This window comes from Daphnia carinata, chromosome 6, assembly GCF_022539665.2.
Source record: "Daphnia carinata strain CSIRO-1 chromosome 6, CSIRO_AGI_Dcar_HiC_V3, whole genome shotgun sequence".
In the NCBI taxonomy this organism is placed as follows: domain Eukaryota; kingdom Metazoa; phylum Arthropoda; class Branchiopoda; order Diplostraca; family Daphniidae; genus Daphnia; species Daphnia carinata.
Window position 1 is genome coordinate 8,863,697 of NC_081336.1, and position 22,237 is coordinate 8,885,933.

General features: G+C 39.2%; 2 protein-coding genes across 3 annotated transcripts in view; one reads left to right on the top strand and one right to left on the bottom strand.

Annotated features, from left to right (window-relative positions):
- Window positions 1-16,550, top strand: part of LOC130699524 (low-density lipoprotein receptor-related protein 2-like) — a 103,092-nt gene extending 86,542 nt beyond the window's left edge. The window contains exon 25 of the mRNA XM_059495656.1: window positions 16,504-16,550. The gene's annotated coding sequence lies outside the window, so the exon portion shown is untranslated. The remainder of the gene's footprint in view (window positions 1-16,503) is intronic.
- Window positions 21-21,852, bottom strand: LOC130699528 (rhophilin-2-like). 2 transcript variants are annotated; one of them, XM_057521796.2, is made up of 13 exons: window positions 21,724-21,852; window positions 10,151-10,266; window positions 6,388-6,601; window positions 6,180-6,257; window positions 5,893-6,017; window positions 5,082-5,340; window positions 4,888-4,998; window positions 4,104-4,440; window positions 3,254-3,448; window positions 1,957-2,183; window positions 1,734-1,892; window positions 1,365-1,626; window positions 21-1,231 (listed from the first exon to the last, which is right to left on the bottom strand). In XM_057521796.2, the coding sequence occupies exons 1-13, from the start codon at window positions 21,823-21,825 to the stop codon at window positions 918-920; spliced, it is 2,499 nt and encodes an 832-aa protein (XP_057377779.1). In that variant the 5' UTR covers window positions 21,826-21,852; the 3' UTR covers window positions 21-917. The 2 variants fall into 2 exon arrangements, with proteins under 2 accessions (XP_057377779.1, XP_059351641.1); XM_059495658.1 differs by lacking the exon at window positions 21,724-21,852 and adding an exon at window positions 10,518-11,312.
- Window positions 21,853-22,237: the final 385 nt, after the last annotated feature.

Sequence of the window (22,237 nt, forward strand, 5' to 3'; positions counted from 1 at the left end):
TGTTCTTGATTTATCTCTCGTCTTTTTTTTTTGGTTTATTGACGCAGCACAGTCCAGCCACACACACACACACACACACACAAACAATTGGGTATAATGTACAGATAAAATGAGCTCGGGGGGAGATGATGGAATGAAAAGAAGAATTTTTGGAACAAGCATGCAACAAACACAAGAGAAAATTGTTTTCCACACTATGGTTAAAAACAAGTCAATTATTAAATGTTTATAGTTATCTTTTGCTTAGAAATCCAAAAACATTATTAAAAATTTATGGGGACTACAATCAGAATTTGGTCATTTCTCATATCCGTTTTGCTTCGCACAACTATCCAATCCTCTTTTGTACACACATACATAAGGTGCATGGTTATTTAAATTTTCTTAGGGAAAATATTGACGTAAAAGGATAGAAACTAAAGTAGTTTATCAAGTCCACGTTCCATTTCGCATCGTAATCGATCAACTTTTTTTTTTTTTTTTTTGCTTTTGTTTTTTAAACTTGGAATTTTTTAAACTTCAGTTATTTATACATTTATATAATATGAAAGTCTCAACGAAATATTTGGAGAGATGTTTTGTCTGATTTACCACACATAAAACTAAAAGAGTTAAAAAGATAGGAAATCTTTAAAGTCAAAATGTTCACGTTTATACTGTACGCAATATGGCACGCTCAGGTGTTTCCTCTTTCTTTTTCTTTTTTCTTTTCGAACTATTTTCTTTTTTTTTAAGATGAGGGATAATACGCCTTAAACATAAAATGAATATTCCATCATCACCGTAAAAAAAAAAAAACGAAAAAAAAAAAAAAAAAATCTGAAATACACCATTTTTGAAACGAGAGACAGAAAAAGAAAAGGGCGCGGTATTTGAAAAAAGAAATAATGAAAATTCTTACGGGCCAGGTGAATCAATCAGCGCATAATGATGTTCTTGCAGATGACCTCGCCGCTAACGGGCGGCGTAGACGGCGTCTTGAGGGCCATCATGGCGTGATGGTGCGACTGCTGGTGCAGATGATGGTGGCCGTGGCTGTTCTGGCGCTCGCGGCTCTTGGTCCGAAACGGATTCCAAGTGAGCCGGCTTCCGGCTGTTGTGGAACGTGTTTGGCTACTCGTGCCGCTGTCAACAGTCCTATCTCGATCTTTGCTCGAGTGTAGGCTCAAATTAAAGAAATCCGCCGCCAGGCTGAGGCGTCCAGTGATGGTCCTATCTCGACTCCTTCCCCCTGCAGGAAAAACGTTTCGAAATTGATTTAAACATTGAAGAGATAAGATTAAAAAAAAAAAAAAAAAAAAAAAAGAGGAAAAAGAAATTTCATCTGGTTCCAGGTTTTTATCTTTTCGAATGCGAGTTCTAACCTTTGCCGGAAGATTTGGCGTCCGTTCTGTATTTGACGTGACTGTCGAGGCTCTTGTCACGCCGCCTGACGCCGGGCAGGTTACGCCCGATGGCGTGTATCCGGTCACAGCTCTTGCTGTTGTTCTTCGAGCTCCTTCCGGCCAACGTGCTGGACAAGTGGCTAGCGGCCGAGGATACGCCCGAACTGGAACTGGTCGTCGATGTGGGCGAGGTCGATCCGCGGCCACCGGGCAAAGTTTTGGCCATGGATTTCATCATTGACTGAGAGAAAATGAACGGCATACACGGAAAAATTAGGGAATTCAAAATAAAAAATAAATAAATAAAAACAATGAAATTAAAAATATGCATAATAATGATGCGCATACCTTAGAGGGTTGGGTTGGTTTCTCGACGGGTTGAATCAGTTTGAGAGAGAGGTCATTGCGAGCGTGTTTGATGAGAGACACGACCTCTTCGTGTGTTGACCACTTTACGTCCGCATCACCGATTCCTATGATGACGTCACCTTCCCTCACGCCAGCCAACTGTTTGATAATGAATCACATTTACTTCCATCTTCCATTGATTTAAAATAATAATAATAATTACATCGGCGATGGAACCGCCATCGACTCCGGCGATGATGATGGGTCCGTCGCCGCGCACACTGAATCCGAATCCTTGGTCATGCAATTTGCGCAAATTGGCCACTCTGGGTGGGTTCCACTTGTGCTTTGCCGAGAACAAAGTCAGCGGACCCAGTTGGCGGAATAAATCGTCCACTGGATGCTGGGTGAAATCCGGCTGGCCAAACGACAGCTGCAATTTCGTCGATGCTATTTGTTTGTTTGTTTTGTTTTTTTTTGTGCCAAATAAACAATACAAATAAAATCAAAATTTTATTGTTCCATTTCAATGCAACAAAAATCTAATTAGATTTGCACTAAACCAGACCGACAGGAGGGGGGGGGGGGGGGTTGCGGGAATCAGAAGGATGCCAACTAAGAAGACATAAATCGTAATCAAAGGGGCGCTATTCATCTCTCTTCTTTCTTAGACGGACTCTCCCACCACCCCGCCGCGATCCAGCAACGAAAACTGGGCTACATAACGTAGAAGAGTAGGGACGGACAACGGGCAAAACGGCCGTTGATTATAGCTGCGATATAGAGCACTAATTGCGGCTATGATAACCTATTTCTGCGAGACACACAAAGTCCAGCTGCGTCCCGTTACGAGTGCACCAAAAAAATTGAATAAATAAGACGAATACGCGCTAAGGTATTAGGGACGCGTAAGTAATCGTTAAAGAAAGAAAAAAAAAAAAAAAATTCCCAATCAACCGTTAAAGGACAACGACGTTACATTTCTCTTACGAGATCAAACAAAAAAAAAAAACAAAAAAAAAAAAAAAAGGTATTGCGGGTTGTTGTCTTTTTTCCATTTTTCCCCGTACGATTGCACGCAAACGTTTTAACCGGCCCTTGGCAAATGATTTCGACTCAATTATTGGGAACTCGAGAGACGGAAGATTAGGGCCAAATTTAATCGTCTCGGGCTGTTAGCATGTCGTTCACAATTTGACGATTATAAACGTGTTAGACACACACACCGTAGCGGTTCTCTAAACAAACGAAACAGAGACGTGGGCTAATATAAATGTGCAGTCAGGGCTAATCAGATGGCCAGTTCGGGACCTGAAAAGAATTTCGCTGCAATCACATTATGCATCAGCTATCGAAAAGCCATCAAAAAACCTAACAGCCATCTGTTTCTGTTTTTCCCACACAAACTGGCAACGCCGGTTAAAAATCGTATGCAAATGAGAGAGCAATTTCACGCAAGAATAAGGTAGTAAAAAAAGAAAAAAGAAAAAAGTAGGTAAGACAATCAATGGTGCACTCACCCAAGATGGGAGGCGGGTCGAGAGCCTCGCCGAATTCATCGTCTCCGAGTGCTCGGGTGTAGGCGCTGAGAGCGGCGTCGTGAGCCCGTCGCAAAAAGGTCGACAGGTGGTCGCGCTTCTTCAACTCGCGGCACATGCGCTGCAGCCGCAGGCTCTCTTCGTGCAGAAGCACCGATTCACGCATATGACTCAAACCTGTCGGTTATTCCCCACCATAAAAAAAAAAAAAAAAAAAAAAAAACAGAGACATAAAAAAAAAAAAAAAAAAAAAATGAGTGATGAAATTTTAAAAATAAATCACGAAACAAAAACCGATACCCACAGCGTTCGCACGATATTTCGAAACTTTTTTTTTTTTTTTTTTTTTTTAAACATTCCCGCTCTTAATAAGCCAACATTAACGACCAATCCCCCCCCCCCCCCCAAAAAAAAAAAAAAAAAAAAAAACAAAACAGACAAATTACCCACACATTTTTCATTCGACTTGCAAAATGTGTGGATCTTTTCTTCTTCTTTCTTTTTTTTTTTTTTTTTTATTGTTGGGAAAGTTTTACAAGGACGTACGAGACAAGCGGGACAATGTTTGACCGCTACTCTCATTTCACGAACGACAAGGCGAAAGTATTGCCGAACGAAAAAAAAAATTCTTTCAATTTTATTCCTTTTGGGAAATTTGCGTTTTCTAATTGTCTGTGCTCGTCGTCCGCATCGATCGTTTCACGATTCATTAAGCGACGTTTGCCTTTTTCACAGTTCGGCGTCATTCTCACGAAAATTGAAAAGAGAAAAGCGCGAAATTTCTTTTCTTAATAGAATAGAATAGAAAAGAAAAAGAAAAAATTGGACGTACCTAATTGGAGCTGTTCGGCATCGTTTTTGGGTACTCGAATGTCGATGATGGTGCTGACTTTATCTTTGCTCGGTTTGCTGGCCGAATGGGCGGCGAAATTGGGTTCGCCGTTGGCTCGTTCATCCTCGCTGTACATGAAGGTGAGCGTCTCCTTCGTTTTGAGACTTAACGGACGGCCGTCGATGCTGGCCACAAATCCAGAACCGACCAGCTGGTGAGCCATCGCCTTGTAGTATTGGCTCTTGACTTGGACCAGAGCGATCCACGAATCGGGCACGTAGTCCTTGACCAGTTCGACAGACAGGGCTTCGTAGACGCGCTGATACGAGTCCGACAACTGTATATATAAAATGGAACAAAATCATTTAAAAAAAAAAAAAAAAAAAAAAAAAAAGGAAATCGATTAGTTTCAATTGTTTTCCTTCTAAATCTTGGAACACAACAGGTGGAATATTAAATTTGAAAAAACCGTCAAGGTTGATTTAAAAATGGAACATAAATGTATGCAAATGGCCGATTGAAAATGCTTGCATTTCTCGATTTGATTTCCTCATCGGCCATAATTGGAAGTCACGACCGTTGCGATTCCCCTCTTTTGTTCGGTCGTTGCCAACAAATATGGCAACGACGCGCACAACCTTCGATTTCCTTTAGTACGTGCGACTCTGACAACGTTCACGAGCGCCCGTCGAGTCCATCGGCTTTCCCTCGCACACTCAAAACTAATCGATCTTTAATTTTTTTTTTTTTCTTGCCCCAAATGTGTGTGTGTGTCATTGATTACCTCGGCTGCCTCTTGAGCTTGTTCCAGGTAGGCGTCGACATCCTGGGCAGGAGCAGAGTCCCCTCGACAGCTCAGCAACAACTTCTCGAAAAGGCACTCGCGAGCTTGGGCCTTTTTATATGCAAATATTTTTAAAATAAAAATAAAAAGGGGGCCAATTGTTTTGCTTCAACAGAAAGAAAAGAGCAGCTTACAATCATGAGGAGGATGAAGGCCTCGAGGACTTGCGGGGCCAAGTCCATGGACGGTGCGTTCGTGAAGTTGTCGACAATGAAACGGAAAACGGCAGCTGCTCGTAAAAAGTTATCGACAGAGCCATCGAGTCCCTCGCCCGTCCCGCGTTCCAGTCGCGTCCCGATCTGCGTGTGCAAGGCTCCCAGGTTGAACAAGACGCACGCCTTTTCAAAGGCCACTGTCCGCTGCGCGCTCGGCACTCCCGTTAAAGAATCAAACCTACAATTTTTTTTTTTTGTTTTTTTTTTTGTTTTAAACAAATAAAAACAAATCGAATTAAGTCAGTAAGTCAAATGAATTTGCTCCCGTTTCCTCGTCTTCGTTAGAGCGTCACCGTTATGATAAGGACAATCCCGAACGAACGAACGAGCAAAGAGCATAAAAAGATATCAATCAAGCCTTAACACGCAAAAACATAAATTTCGTCTGCTACAGATTATGCAAAACTAGTGGCCTCATGCTGGAACAGATGCGTTACGCTCCAATTTTTTTTTTTTTTTTTTTCTTCTTCTTCTTTTGCCCCCTTCATTTTCTGTCCGAATATAAAAAAAAAAAAAAAAAATGTTGTTGGCTTCATTTCAAAGAGTTTTTGATGATCACGTGGCGGAACACACCTGCCCCGTCTCAATTGCACTCGGCCCGTATATATATATATATCGTGCCACACATTGACTTGGACATTTCCAGACATTATGCGTGTTCTGGAATTGCTATGAAGTAAGTAAGAAATATAACCAAAAAAAAAAAAAAAAAAAAAAAGCAAAAGAGTACCAGTCGAAAAAGACGCCCAGGCCTCGTTCGGGCGAGAAAAAACGGCGTTCAAAGAAGTAGAGCTGATTGTAGTACTCGTAGAGCAAACCGATGCCAGTGGCGTCGCGCGATGGCGTCCTCATGGCCTGATTATGAAACAGCAGACAAAAAAAAACTTGGCTTATATTTTTTTTTTTTTTTTTTTTTAATTCAATATTTTCGTTGTGGATCATTTAGAGGAAGTTTTGAAACGAGCCAATGACCCCAATAAACAAGTTATTCAGGTTGGTCTAGTTGTAGGACGGTACCTGTCGCAAGTCAGACAACTCGGCGATGGCTTCCGCATAGTTATCGGCCTCGTCTTTATAATGATCCTCGATAAACTCCTGTTGAAACATTCAAGTCAAAATCAAAATTAGATTGTTTTGAAGCCCGAAACAACAACAACAAAAACAACAAAAAAAAAAACAAAACATCAAAATGACAAGTCAAGTGGATTTTTAAAAAATTACGTACGCGCAGGGGATCGTGGAATGGGACTTCTTTGGTTTCTTTGAGGCCTAGCGGAATCATGGGGATGTGATGGGTGAGGCCGCCGTGCTGGTCGCCTTGGTAGACCTCGACCGAGCTGTTGAGAACGGCCAGTTGTTCCTTGAGCAGCTGCAGATTGGAATTGACAAAGCTCAACTCGAGCGAGACCGTCTCGCGCAGCTTCTTGTTGCTCGTCGCTCTATCCCCCCCCCAATCAAACACATCCAAAACGAAAAGAAAACGTTAGGTTAACTGTAAACACATTTGACACGAGAACAACAACAATAGACACTTAGAAAAAAAAAATATATATATAAATAAAAGGATATATGATCGCAGACAAACGGGTTCCAACAAAAGGGAAAAAAAAATTGGTGGGTGCATGCGAAAAAAGGACACGGAGCGCATCGGCCATGGAACGAACGAACGAACGAACCAACGAACGAACGAACGAACGAACGAACGAACGAACGAAAAAGAAAACGAAAAGGAAGAGACTCATCTTGCGGTGGTTGAATGGAATCTGTTGGTACCGACTTTCGTCTACTCATCGCATCGATTTGAATCGGCGCTAAAAAAAATACGAACACCAACCTACATTCGATTGTTTTCTCTTTCTCTCGCTTTCACAGTGGGGAGATATCGTCAATGACTTTTCTAATTTGAAACGAATACAATGACGAATTTAAGCAAATCCAGGCCGATTTGTGAACTAGATGTTTTTGTTTTTGTTTTTTCAAAATTTTTGTTCTGACAGGTTCTCAATTTTTTTTTGTAGGTGGAAATTGAGGGGAGTTAAAATGATGGTTTGGGCAGTTGGGTAGAGCTCACGCTGATTTGCCTTTGTTCACCTGAATTCTTGGATCATCTATTCCATTCAAACAATTTGCTAGGAACGAGGTGGGGATAGTAGGGAAGAAACTGGAACTAACACAACAACCGAAACACACACACACACACACAAAAAAAAAAACAAAAAAAAAAGAGGAAATTGCGATTTGATGGTAGGGCCGATATCAAATATCCAATCCATTTTTTTTTTTATTATTTTTTGCACCGCCAATTGCGCAATAAAAGAAAAAACAAGATACAAAACGCTTCAGGTGATTTTCCCGCAAGACCCCGATTGTGTTTTGTTTCGTGCCAAATTCTCAAACAGTCGATTCTTTCTCTTCTTCACCCAAATTGCAATTAACCGGACACGCATACCAAATAAAAATAAAATTCAAAAAAAAATAAAATAAAATAAAATAAATTAAGAAAGGAAAATGGCTATTGGCAACGTTGCTTCACCGCCATTTTCAATTGGTGGAAATTAGTGTTTTCTCACCGCAAAAAACAAAAAAAAAAAAACAATTGAATAGGCAATTCAAAAAGCGGACGCAATTGAAATGGACACGTCTGCCTGCCACGCAGCAGGAATTGCGTACGCGTCTCTTTCGGCTCTTGTCGGCCATCTTGTGAAAGAAACACATTCGGAATTTCGACGACGAACTCTCTCTCTCTCTCTCTCGTGTCCTCATCACTTGATCTACGACATCGCCTGCCGGATATCGTCGCTTATCGACACCGAGGTGCCTCCCTTTTTCGTTTTCTCTCTCTCTCTCTCTCTCTCTCTCTCTCTCTCTATTTTGCACACGCGCACGACACAAACATTTGTGCAAAATGTTGTGCGTCTTTCAGTTGATGAAAGACATTTTTAAACAAAAAAAAAAAAACGTGCCGTCATCGACACTTGCTTCCCTACGCTGAACGCCGTTCTTGTCCTAATGCCATTCAAATAAACAAATAATTACTTCCTATAAATAGAATATTTACAGCCAGTTGTAGGTATCATGGAATAGCAGCCGTCTGGAACGTCTTCCCCCCAAAAAAAAAAGAAGAAGAAGAAGAAAAAAGAAGTTTTTGCTTGACTTTTAAAAACATTTCTTTTTCTCAGACGTGAGAAATTTGATTTTGTTCCACGGGACGATGGTTTTCTCTCTCTCTTTCTTACATACACACACAAACAGAATTCCCATCCACTTAAAAAAAAAAAAAAAAAAGTTAAATAGAGTTCTACATTCGTTTGTGTGCCCACCACTCTCTTCATATGGTGGGAGGGGGGCTGAAATGATTGCAATTGCTGGCCAACAAAGGATTGCAGCAACAACACCACCACCGCTTGGCTCATGATGGCTGCCCCTTTGGCTATTGAATATCGATGCGATCGGTGAGCCGTGCGAGAAAAAAAAAATAAAAAAAATAAAAAAAATCCGGCAGACGCTATTAAACACACTGGCAATCATAGCCACACATTTCGGGGGAAAGCAATAAAAATCATTGCCAGTTTTTTTTTTTTTTTTTTTTTTTTTTTTTGTGGGGAAGTGGGGGAGAGACTGACGGTCAGCGCATTTTCTTTTTCACGAAAGAAGAAGACGAAAAAAAAAAAAAGGAAGTTGAACGGACCCTATTAAACGGTCAAACACCTGCCCATTTCACACGCAAATAAAATGCCCAACACAAATAAAAAAAAAAATCAAAATAAAAGGGAAAATCAAACTTTCAAATGAGACGTCAGTGCTGTCGCATCGTAGCGCCTGTCCCTATGAATTGCTTATCAGACGTGAAAATGAATCAGGTTGAGAATCGAACACCTTCCGAACGCTCCTCGCCAACATTTTTTTTTTTTTCAATTAAAAAAAAAGGACAATCTTTTTTTTTTTTTTTTTTGAAGAACAAAGAATTTGCATATCCAATGTGGCAATTCCAGTGATGGGAAAAAATAAAAGGTGGGATAACTATGGTTTTGAAACGTGGGCGCGCGTTTAGACTCTTTTTGATGATTTGCTTCGACAACGACCTTGGATAGGAAATCGTTCGCCAGGTAAAAAAAAAACAAACAAAAAAAAAACAAAACAAAATGCGTTTCGTTTTTTCTCTTTTTCCCTCGCCACATGAAAAGTCTGCGACGTGATAAATGGATTGGTGGCAAAATAAATAGACTCTCGTTCCAGCGTGACCGGATTAAGAAAGAAGAGAGAAAAAAAAAGCCCTCTTGCGGTTCGTCTGTTGAAAAAAAAAAAAAAAATTGAACTACAAAGAAGAAGAAGAAGAACCAGGTGCATCGAGTCAAGCCACGACGAGCTCGTCATCGTAGAGACGGATTTATTACAGTGGACAGATGACAGCCGGAACGTTGGCCAAAACGAAAAAAAATAAATAGAAAAGACAAAAATTGGCGAGTTGTCCAACGAGACGTGACGCAAGTGGGACGTCATTTGATCCCATTGGTTTTGCAATGAAATTTGCGCTCGACTGATTTTGGATCCCTTCTTTTTTTTTTTTTTTCTTTTTTATCCGACATAAAAACTGTGGTGGAATTTCTCCATTCGGGAAAAAAAAAAAAAAAATAAAAAAAAATAAAATAAGGACGCAAGGTGGGAGAGGGTACTGATACAACAATCGAACGAAATAACAAGAGAGAAATCTCGGATGCTCCAGAAAAACAAAAAAAAACAAAAATGTAACATAACAATTCAAATATCCCGCGACAAAAATAATGAAACCGAACTGAACGGCTAAAAAACCAAAGAGAAAATGGCCAACGACTCAAATGGAGGAGAAAATCTTTTTTCGAGATTTTTTTTTTCTTTTTTTTTTTTTTTTCTCCTTTTTTGTAAAAGTAGGAAAAAAAATTTATAATGAAAGGCGAGAAAGAGAAAGAAAGAAAGAAAGAAAAAAAAAAAAGAATTTGAATTTGACGTACTTGAAAAGGTTCTCGGCGCCAGCTCGTAAGCGAAGTTCTTTGTTGATTTCTTGATTCAGTTTGGCCCTTTTCGATTGCAGTTTGGAGCGACATGTGGCCGCTCTCGGATCCGAGCCCTACATCGAAAGAAGAAAAAAAAAAAAAAAAAAAAAACAAACAAAAGAAATGCATTAGTCAAGTGTGGCAACGATCCATCACACAAGACGTCACAATTTCAAAAATTAAATCAATCCAAGAAATAACATTTTTTTTTTTTTCCCCCTTCCTAATCCACTTCTAACTTCAAATGCAAACCTATTTTATTCATACAATCCTGCATTGAAACAAAATCGAATAAAAAAAGAGAAGCGAAATCTTTCATGTATACCCGATGGTAGGCCTTGTTATGGGCTTTCAATATGGCGACGTGAGCCATGATGTTCGTGTGGTAATTTCCGGAATCAACGCACTTTGTCGTGATCCTTCCTCTCCTCTGCAACTCGCAGCTTACTTCTCTTTTTATTTCTACTCTTTTTCTTTCTTAATATTCTTGAAATTCCGCCATTGATTTTTTTTTTTTTTTTTTTTTTCGCACACACACACACACACACACACAAAAAGTGAATATTCTTTGAATGATCCGCTTGTCCAGCAGACGTTTTTTTTTTTTTTGTTTCGATACCGGATAATTCCAAACACACGACACGTACAAAGTTGAAAAGAAAAAAATAAATAATAAAATCCCGTTGATGGTCGAGACAACCAAAAAAAAAAAAAAAAAGAAAGAAACGAGGACGTGAGAGTTCACCCCAGTCACGAATAACCCACAACAGCACACACGTACACGTACACACACACACACACACACCAAACGGGTACGTCAAGTTCAAAAACTGTGTGTATCTTTTTTTTTTCCTCTCGTCTTGCAATAGGAAATGAATAAACTCGACGCACAAAATGTTCCAAAACGTCACTAGAATGTCACTCGAATTCAATTGTGTGCGTGTGCGCAATGCAAATCAGTTCAAGTTCTCAACTGAAAATGTCTCAGTTGAGGTCAAAACGTTCGTTATAAACAGTGTTTCTTCTTTCTTTAAAATGGTGGAACCGAAACTGTGAGACTTTAAACAAATAAAAAGGCAAAGAGCCAACGGAATTTTGTTGAAAATTCCAAGCAAAAAAAAAAAAAAAAAGGTTCTGGAACTTGCTGCTGTCCCGGACAGCGGTCGATGTTGGACTGGCGTGATAGCTGTCGTTGGTAAAGGAAGAGACTATTTTCCACCGCCAAACCAAAAAATGCTCTTGGTCTCTCTCTCTCTCTCTCTCTCTCTTTCTCTTGTTCGTTGTTGTGTTAGTGCTTTTTTTTTTCCCGCGAGACATACAACAAAACGTACAGAGAGAAAGAAGGGGAGGGCACACAGGTAGAGAATGAGAAAAAAAAAAAAAAAAAGTCAGGAGAATAGCCTGGGGCATTCTTTTTTTTATTACGTCGGGAGAGCTATATAATAACTCCCCTAACACACAGAGAGAGACAGAGGTAAAAAAAAAAAAGGAGGTAGGAATGGAGAAAAAAAAAAAAAAAAAAAAAAACAGGGTTCAGCAACGAATGGGAAACGATTTGGAACGGCATTGCCAAGCGGGTTTTCTCCCACAATAATTAACGCAAAACCTTTAATAATAATGCGCGGCGCAAAATGGGATACGTTTCAAACTACAAATTTGTGTTTTCTTATCAAAATCAGAACAAGGTCAAAATCTCAGCTGCTCTGGTGACATTTAATTTAAAGAACACATTTAAACAATCAAGGAATTGTGCTAATGACGACGATGACGATCCGATCCGCCATTCCAAGAACTCCATCGCATATTTTAATCCACACGTTAATTAGGATTGGATCAAACATTGGGGTTATTTTTATAAAAAAAAAACAAAAAACATTCGAGATTGTTTTTTAAGGGGGGGGGGGGGGTGGGGGGTGGGAATTAAAAAAAAAACGAAAATAATATGTTTGAAGGGCATAGGAAAAAAAAAAAAAAAAAAATGGGAAGCTCCTCCTCCCCACCTGCGCAAACTCGACAAAAAAACACGCAAGGTGTGTAGTCCGCAGCGCGCAAAGCCGGTGGGCAAATCACCAAGCGCCTGTTGTTGTTGCTGCTGCTGCTGCCGCTGCTGCAACAGAACCGGAAAAAAAAAAAAAAACCGCCACAAACATTTCATTTTCAAATTCAAAAAAATTCAAAAGAAAGAAAGAAAGAAAAAAAAAAAAACCCTGTGCTCATATCATTATTCAACCCGAAAAAAAAATTAACGCGCATTTTTTTTTTTATTATTTTTACAACTGTTTTTACAAGTCGCGTCTTTCATTTTGTTTTTCTCTTTGGTTTGAAAATGCAACCCCGCTGGCATTCAAACATTCCTCACTCTCTCTTTTCATTTTCCTTTCAAAATTTAAAAAAAGAAAGAAAGAAAGAAAGAAAAAGAAGAACGCAATCAGGTGGCTGGACAAAGTTCATTAACATGTACACACAATCGCACCTTGACGTATTACCCAATTGCTCTCGATCAAAAAAAAAAAAAAAAAAAAAAAAATATTCCGAAGGCGTAACGCGCGTTGGCTGAACGCGGTGAGAACTGGGCCTCACGGGATGTGTTTTTTTTTTTCGTCACGTTGCAATCACGCGATTATTAGATCACCGCGCAGCGCGGCCAATTTGATCAAGTGGAAATGACTTTGGTGTGCGCGCAACAACAAGTCAACCCAAATGAGAATCACCTTGTTCTCAATCAACGTGTGAGTCGAATTTAGATTCATTTCAAAGAAAAAAACAAAAACAAAATGTGTTTCATCATCTCTCTCTCTCTCCGGGTTTTTCCTTTAGATGAAAAAAAAAAAAAAAAAAACAAAAAAAAACATTTGCACGCGCCAATGAGAGACCGCAGAACGTTACTCGTCTTACATATTTATTTGAAAAACTTTTCCTCATCACAAGTTTGAAGAAAAAGGATCGTTGATTGCATTCAAAGCCTCTTCTCTCTTTCTCTGCCTCCCCCCCCCCAAAAAAAAAACATGACAACAATCGTAAATTTCGATCAAAGAAAAAAAAAAAAACCGAACTATCGGTGCTTGGTTATTTTTAGTTTTCTCCTTCTTTTTTTTTTTTTGTGTTTTTTTTTTTTATACTGATCAAATAAAAAAAGGAAAAGTGAAATGAAAAACAAAAAACAAAAAAAAGGTGTGTAAGCAGTCAAGTCCGTTAGATGTTTCTATAAGAGAGACCTCCCTCCCGCCAGTCATACGAAACAAACAGGTACCCGTGACGATAGGACCATCTTATGCTTCTTTTTTTTTTTTTTCTCTTTCGCGATAGGCTCGGCTGCGTTTTTTTTTTCAATGTAAGAACATGAAAAGAACAAGAATTTCAAAAGAAAAAAAAAAGAGTAGGTTGTAGAGTCAAGGGAAAAAAACCGCATTGCACGCAAAAAAAAAAAAAACAAAAAAAACAAATGGGGGTACTCTATAAACGCACACGCACAACGAGGAAAACAAATAGGAGAGTTGCATGAGCGGAAGAACCGCAAAATAAATCAATAAAAAAAAAGACAAACTTTCATTTGTCAATTGAACCATTGCACCTTAAAAAAAGAAAAAAAAAAAAAAACGAAGCGCATTTTTCACTGGGAAATGCGAATTTCATTTTTGCAGCTTTTTACAAATATCATCGTCTTAATCCGCATTTCATTATTTTTTGTTTTCTTGGCCGGCATATATAAAAAAAAAAAACTTCCGGCAAAAGAAAAAGCAAGTCAACTGTCGCGCGTCATCTTCAACAGTTTCGACACGAAAACATGGGAGCAGACACTAGTTTTGAAAAAAGGCGCCAGGTGACATTTCAATGGCGCATTTGTTTCGCCATACAGAATCAACAAAAAAAAAAAGGATAGAACGCAATCCGTCCCGTTATTACGGCATCTGACAATCTTCTCTGACAAATCCGACGGGATGATCAAATGTTGTGACAAGAAAAAAAATTTAAAAAAAATATATATTAACAACAACAAGATACCAACTGTTTTTAACCAACTCTCTTCGCTACATGAAATTCCCTTATTTTATTTTTTTTTTTTTCAAAAAGCTGAGCGTGAAAACAAACCAAATAAGAAGAGAGCAGCGTGAAAAACCAAAACAAAACAAAAAATGATCGGACGGGCAAAAACGTTGATGCTGCTCATTATGTACTTCGTTTAAACAAAGAGGTGCGAAAACACCCTTCTCAATTTCTTCTTTGCGAGATGGGCTATCCTCCCAGTTCATCTTCATCACACTGCTGTACCAAACAGCACCCACCCCCCCCCCCCCGAAAAAAATGTTTTCGTTTCTTTTCTTTTTTTAAACAAGGATCGAAAGAAAAAAAAAAAAACTCATTCGGCAACACCCACGAACTGTTACGCCCAATAACTAGAGAAAACGTTTGAGGCATTTTCCTTTTTTTTTTTTTTTTTTGGGTCTCATAAAAAAAAAAGGAACAATTTCTTTGCGCAACAACAAACAAAAAGGCCTTGAGTATGATGGCCGAATAACAACCGCCATTTTGCCTCTCCTCCCTTCCATGATTACGTACAACTTCCGCAAGGAAGAAGAAAAAACGTCCTTTTATTCTTCTAATAAATAAATTAAAAAAAATGTGTTTCACTTTTGCAAAAGCAGGAAAATAAAAATAAAAAAAAAAATGCCTTTGCCTTTTCTCCTAGAGGAATGCCAACAACAAAAAAAAGAAAAAGAAAAGGGAAACTCGTATTATCCAGCACCAACAAAGTGCAATGATCCGCAGGAGTTTGGATACGACTCTAAATAGAAAAAAAAAAAAGAAGGAAGAAAAAAAAAAAGAAAAAAAAAAAAAGCAGAAAACAGCAGAGAGAGAAAATGGAGAAAAATGGTTTGGTGCGTGCCGAGCGAAAAGAAAAAGTGGCAAGGCTGTCTGTCGACGTGCTGCGCAGTTCGCCGTTTAACAACAACAACGACACACACACACAGACAAGAAAAAGAACTGAATAAAAGCTTTCACTCGTCGGACGCGGAACATTCCAGTTCACAGCATCTCTTCCATCATCGTCGCAAACGACACTGGCACTGCGAAACTCGATTTTTTCTTTTCTTTCAAATTTGGCGCCCCGTTCGCCAAGTCTATTCCCGTCCAAACGAGTTGAAAAGGGACTGACGTGGCCCGCGTCCCGTCAAAAGCCAACCGTCTTTGCCTATCATTACGTATGCAAGACGTGTCCATTTTCAATAAAAACAAGGAAGAACAAAAAAAAAAAAGAAAACAAAAATACGAGTTGCATTCGTCCGATTGGCGACAAGCGACTTCGACTAAAGGCAATCAACTGTTTATGACCTTATTGGATTAAGTATTATGAACCCTGCGCTCTTTCTATTGCGCGTACAGCCCAAAAATGGACGTCGGGAGAAAGCAGGAAGGAAAAAGGAAATCAAAAAAGGCTTACGATTATCTTTGATTCTTTCTTTTTTTTTTTCTTTTCTTTTCTTTTAAAGAGAAAAAAAAAAAAAAGGTATTCAACAACAACAACAATAGTGAAAAGACGGCCAGGCATTTTCTAAGGTGCCTCGAGGGTCACACAACTCCCCGATTCCCCAAAAACGAACGTCTCTCAGGTGAAAGTTGAGGAGCCAACGGGGAAAGAGAAAGAGCATTCCACACACGTTGATAAAAATAAAAAAGAAAAGATCGTCTCGTGAAAAAAAAAAAAAAAAAGGCTTGCGTGAACGTCCAGTTGGCATCTCACCTTTCGACTGTCTCTTTTTGAATCACAGGCAACAGGTGGGAGAAAGAGAAAGAAAGAAAAAAAAAATGACGGCTGGATGGAAATCGGCAAAAATGATTTTGGCGATAAAAGTGCGCCAGCGCAAAGTTTTCCCTTTTTTTTTTTTTCTTTTTTTTTAAAGAAATAAAAAAAAAAAAAAATGGTAAAGACGAACGATGGTGATGACTCTTTACCCCTGGGCTGACTCTTCTCTAAACAAGAAAAACACGCGTGGAAAGGTAAAAAAAAAAAAAAAAAAAAAAAAAAAAATGTGGGTCACCGATTTTTTTCGTTTCGCCTGCCAGCTAAATACATTCCGACCCTTTTTTTTTTTTTTCTTTCTTTCATCTCGACAAAATTAAACGAGGTAACAGGGGAGGAGAAAAAAAAAAACGCATTTCAAGTGAAATGTCAGATGGCAACTCAAAAGTTAAAAGCTTCCAAAAGAAGCCCTTTTTCTTACATCGACTTCAATTCTTCAACAAAAAAAAAACATTGACATTTAAATAACATTTAAAAAAAAAAAAAAAAAAAAAGAAAGATGGATGGGCAGATAGTTAAAAAGAAAAAAAAAGAAAAAGAAAAAAAAAAGAAAAAAGAAAAATGAATCCCACTTTTGCGGTTTTTATTCCAAGATTCACGCGTGATAACTTGTTGGCTGCACCGTCCCGGATTGGAACGTTCACACGTTCCCCGCCGTGTACGTAAGTCATCCTCAACATTTTCCAAATGAAAAAAAAAAAAAAAAAAAAAAAAAAAAAAAAGAAAAATGGAAAGACAATGCCCATTTAAATTGCACAGCGTTCCAATTGGTAGGAGGAGGATCATCTGATCGCAGAGAGAAACGGAACCAATGGCAGAACGAGCGCTTAATTGGAGTGGAAACCAGATCCGTCTATCTTATACCGATCTGCTATCTTTTTCATTTGATTGTGTGACGCGCGAAAAAAGAGATTGGCGGCCAGGCGATGTTACTCGACAGCACAATAAAAGTATGCTGATGAAAGCTACCGATAAACGTCCTCAATAAACTAGCACAACATTGTCCCATTCATGTCTACCTTAAAGAACCACGGGTGTGATATAACGGGTTACAAAGTACAGAGACGTCATGCCGTCGCATTCTTGGACCAAATTGAGAGCCTTTCGCCGTACCGTACCAACATTCCTCTACATCAAACAGTTTGAACGAACGAGTTTCTTCTTTTCGTGCACCGCGCGTTTTCTCGTACGGACTTTAGTCAAATCAAACGAAACATGCAAATGTTAAAAAAAGAACGGGAGGGGGGGGAGGGAGGGAATGAGAACCCTGGCGGCTATAAAAATAAATAAATAAATAAATAAATAAATAAAATGAGAAAAAAGTTCAGCGATTTTTACAAGAGCGTGGCTGCGTGTGACCCACATCAAAGAAAACAAAAAAAGCTAACGACCCATCCCGAATCGGCGTTACTACTTGCACCAAGGCGCGCGATGCATAAAGAGAGAGAGAGAGTTGCTTCGCCTCAGATTTTCTTTTTCTTTTTTCTTTTTTATTAAAAAAGCAAACGCGCACATTTTTGGCTGCCCTTTTTCGTTTTTGAAACGCATGCAAAAAGATGTAAAACGTGTTTCTACAGCAACGTAAATCGAACAACAACAACGGAAGAAATGAGAAACAACAATCTATTTTTCATTTCTTTTTACCTGAAATACCAAACACCTAAAATTTGCTCATTTTCGCCCCCCTCCTGTTGGTGCTTCAATTTTTCGCAATCCCGCCGTTCTGTTCCTTTTTGACTCATTCATCACGCAATGAGACTCACGCATCTCCGTTCTGCCATCCACCCCACCCCCCGTCTCCTCCTCGTTTTCTGCCACACTACAACCCGACCCAACACACAAAAATAATAATAATAATAAAAAAAAAAAGACATAACAAAACGGGAGCGTCGTATCCCCATCATGGGTTGGCCTACTTCTTTTTTCTTCTTCTTCCTCGTTAAAGTTAAAAAAAAAAAAAAAAGAGATTGTTGCCATTGTCGTCCGTCTCTCCTAAATGTTTTTGTGTCTTTTCTCTTGTTATCACGAAATCATTTTTTTTTTTTTTTTTAAGGGAGGGTTTCTTTCTCCTAGACAATTGGTGAGCGCACAAAAACGGCTGGAACATGAAGGAATCGTCTTTTGTTTCTTACTCCGGTCGAGGCAAATGTTTGTTACGATAAAACGCGCAACTCGAGTCGTTATCTTATCAAAAAAAAAAAAAAAAAAAAAAAAAAACTAGGGAGTTCTTATTTATTTAGAAATGCGCTTCTGGTATGTCGGAGAAAGACCAAACAGGCTTCCCCTTCCTCTCGCTCGTCCACGTTATCCCCGTTGAATTTCGCGCGACATTTTTTCAAACTACTCGCAAATTGAAAGAAAAAAAAAAAAAAAAAATGAAATTTTCAAAAAACTTACGGCGAAACTCATACGGCGAATGACGACCAATTCCAGTTTATCCATCGCAATGTTGTACCAACAAAAAACAAAAAAAAAAAAAACCTCTCGTAACAATTAGCAACCCATCGAATTTTACTCTCCCCTTTTATTTGGGTGCGTGTGTGTGTATCTACTTTGGACCCATTTTTCTCAAGAAATCCACAAGGAGCACGGACTATATTTTCTTAAAAAAAAAAAAAAAAAAAAATCAAAGAGGATCAAATAGAAGGATGAACTGAACCGTCTCCGTCTCGAGACGAAACTGCACCAAGACATGCAAATTCATTCCCAAAAGGTATAAGAAAAAAAAAACGGTGACGAAAGACGACACACACACACAGGAAAAAAAAAAAAAAAAGGACGATGTCGTTCATTTCGCTCGGTGTACTACCCCACCACAACCCCAAAAGAAGAAAAAAAAAAAAAAAAAAAAACCGTCGTGCGTTGAAGAGGTCGCAAGGTCAAAACCTTCCTCTCACCGCTTAAAAAAAAAAAAAAAAAAAAAAAAAAAAAAAAAAAAAAAAAAAAAAAAAAAAAAAAAAAAAAACCTCAAAGTCGTCACACACACGACACACACATGGGAGAAGGTAGTCAGGTATTGGCTTTCAGGTACGCAAGCATGTGAGAGGTGGGAGGGTGTCGTGGCTTCAATGGAACACTGGGGAATTGTATGGAACGATTGGCGTCACATCCACAACAGGTGGAGAGGAAAGAAAAACGATCCGCCCTCCCGAAAAGGTAACATCCTTACCTTACGTCCTTCGGGACCCTGCGCGCCATAGTGTTGCTTACTCGCGTGTGTGACATAACTCTTGAAAAAAACCGACAATTAACTGGGGAACTTGGAAAAAAAAAGAATTTAGGGATTTGTTTTGTTGTTCTAATTCTGAGGTCACCTGGCGCCTATCTGAGTCGGTAAACACGTTTTTCTTTTTTTTCTTTTTCCCAAGGTAAAATAAATCAAACAAAAGATGCGCATCATTTCAATCGATTTCTCATGAAAGAATGTTTTTGTTTTCTTTTTTTTTTCCTTTTTTTTTTGTTGAAAATCCCTGGAATTGAAACGACGCCATTCGGTCGATTGCAGTTGCGCACCTGAAAGGGTTAGACCCCCACGAGAGGCTCTTTAGCTTCCCTTTAGGGTTTTATTGTCAATCCCCTCATTTTTTTTTTTTTTTCTTTTTTCGTAAGTCAGAAAAATAGGACGGACGACAGTCGTACATGTCGTGACCAACAAAATCTCTATTACAATAGCAAACTGACATCAAAAGCCGGCCGATGTCGGAATGCGTTGCGCAGGTGGACATACACACACAAAGACGTAAGAATAAAGAATAGCGAAGCGCGTGGGCTGATTCGAATTCTAGATCTCGTTCTTTATTTCCAAAAATTGACATTGTCCAATGTCAAGGCTAACAGTCGGATCACGCGGGCATCAAACGTCGTTCTTCAACGTTTGAAAACAAAAACAAAAATTAATTCAACGTCTAACGAAATCAAGCCACGCCTTTTCAAATTTCTTCCTCTCGGAATTGTTATGTTTTATGAAATAACAAGAACACGGAACAATGGGAGGAAGAAACTATTTGAACCGAGGGGGGGGGGGAAAGAAATTTCAAAAAAAAAAAAAAAAAAGAAAAAAAGATGGCAACCAACTATGACTAAGCTTTTCTTTTATATCTTATTATTAATACTATTCCGCCACGCAAACTTATTGAATTAGACATCTTTCGTGACGCAAGACCAGATGCAAAGCAAAAAAAAAAATAAATAAATAAATAAAATAAAATCTATTAAAAAAAAAAAAAAAAAAAAAAAAAACATCCCGTCCTCACTCCGCAGGCCAGCACTGGCGGCTGGGAAATTCAAATGAGTCACCACAACCAGCGAGGGCGCTTTGAATCTGCTGCGGACAATGACAAAATGGCGAGAGAAAAAAAAAAAAAAAAAAAAAGGGAAAAGAATTTTGTCGCACATCTACACACACACACACACACACACACCTGCACTCATCATCACGGTCGGCTTCATTCTTCATATAAAAAAGAAGATGAAAAAAAAAAAAAAAAGAGCCGTAAGGTAATGTAAGAACCGTTCGGTAACAAATCCGCCCTCTCAACAGACGACACCTATGACAAGGAAACAACATGAAAAAGCGGTGCAAAACTAAGACGAGATCCTGTTAGATTTCGAAATGTTAAAAAAAAACAGAAAAAAAAACAAGATTACGTGTCGCTACCAACTTTTTTTAAGCGCCATTTTCTTTTTTAAAGATGCTGCCTCTTTGAACATTTCCCATCCGAACCTAAAAATGTTTTTTTTTTTTGCGTTCTTTCTCGACGTTTCACCCGACAAAGTGCTTCGTTATGCTATACAGTCTTGCATACGCACACACGCGTGAAAATGATGCACAAGACGGGTGAAACAATAGGACGACGTTAAAAACCGGAAACTTGGGAATAAAAAAAAAAAAAAAAAAAAGAAAAGTGGGAGAAGAAACGTGACGATGAATTTTCTAAATCTTTTGTCCGTGAACGTGTGTGTGTGTGTGTGTGTGGCATATGCTCTTTTTCTTTATCCGCCTGAACTCTCAGGTGAAAGATGCTAAACAAGAGTTGTATCGATTTCGGCATACGCACACGGAGCCAAACGTGACCGTACACGTTGGCGTCCTTGTTACGTTTCCCTTTCAAAACGAAGAGGGCGGATATATTAACTTCGTAAGGGGGAGGCGGGGGGTGGGGGGGATAAGTGGAAGAAATGATTAGCGGTTCTCTTTTGCCACGGCAAACGAAAACATAGAAACAAACATGGCAAAAAAAAAACGCAGAGAAACACACGATTCACAAAGCATCAAAAACGTCTAAAAAGCCTTGGCCTCTTTTCACGTTGTCATTTCTATTTTAGCGCATCAATCGCATTTCATCAAATCGTGTTTCGACAAAAGCAACCACTTTGCGTCATTTGCAATCAAAAGATTCATTTCCCCCCCCCCCCCCAAATGGCGGCCTCCATTTGGCTAAACAGGCCAAACGCCCGTCGTACGAGTTCGACGTGACCAAAATTGTTCCTAATTGCTCGCGGTTAGCGCGCGTCTCTTCCAAGTCGCACGGCACTAGTGGCAGGTGCGCGCATCATCCACATCCACACACAGACACACCGACACACACGCACCTGTGTCAACGCGATACCATTTTCTTACACAGCTTTCCTACCCCAACACACACACACACACACACACACACACACGCACACACCAAACGAAATTCCGATGGGAAAAAAAAAGGATGGCAATTTAAAAAAAGGGACTCACCCTGGGACGATCAAAATATCCTGTGGCGCTGGCGCTTGATCTAGTGGTTTGATATTTGGTGTATTTGCACGTCGGCTGCGTGGCCGATGTCGCCGTGGCCATTTTCCGATACCGTCTCTCGCTATTCGATTATTATTATGCCCTCGGGGCAAATAATATTTTAATAATGCGACGTCAATAACTTCCGACACTGACCGGTGCTCGTTTGCGACGTGAAAACTAAATCGAAAATTCAAAATAAATAAATAAATCACACACTGATTTCAAAAAGAAAAAAGAACAAAACGAAACGAAATTGAAAAAAAAAAAAAAAAAAAAAAAAAAAAAAAAGAAGAACGCACACGATTTTTTTTTTTTTCTTCTTTTTGGCTTAATGTTAAAAAAAGGCTGTCGCGAGTCCTAAATGAGGACGATCGGTTTTCAGGTGTGTCCGACCTGTCGACCAGCAGAGATTCAACTGCCTGCGCCGTATTAGTTGTACAGTCGTTTCACTTCGGGGCACTTGCCGAGTCTC

Excerpts from the sequence above, each read along its gene's own strand:
- LOC130699528 (XM_057521796.2), bottom strand. The coding sequence starts at position 21,825 with ATGGCCACGGCGACATCGGCCACGCAGCCGACGTGCAAATACACCAAA. Across the intron at positions 1,893-1,956 it reads ATGGCGGTTCCATCGCCGAT|TTGGCTGGCGTGAGGGAAGG; the intron begins GTAATTATTATT and ends ATTATCAAACAG. Across the intron at positions 1,627-1,733 it reads AACCAACCCAACCCTCTAAG|TCAATGATGAAATCCATGGC; the intron begins GTATGCGCATCA and ends ATTTTCTCTCAG.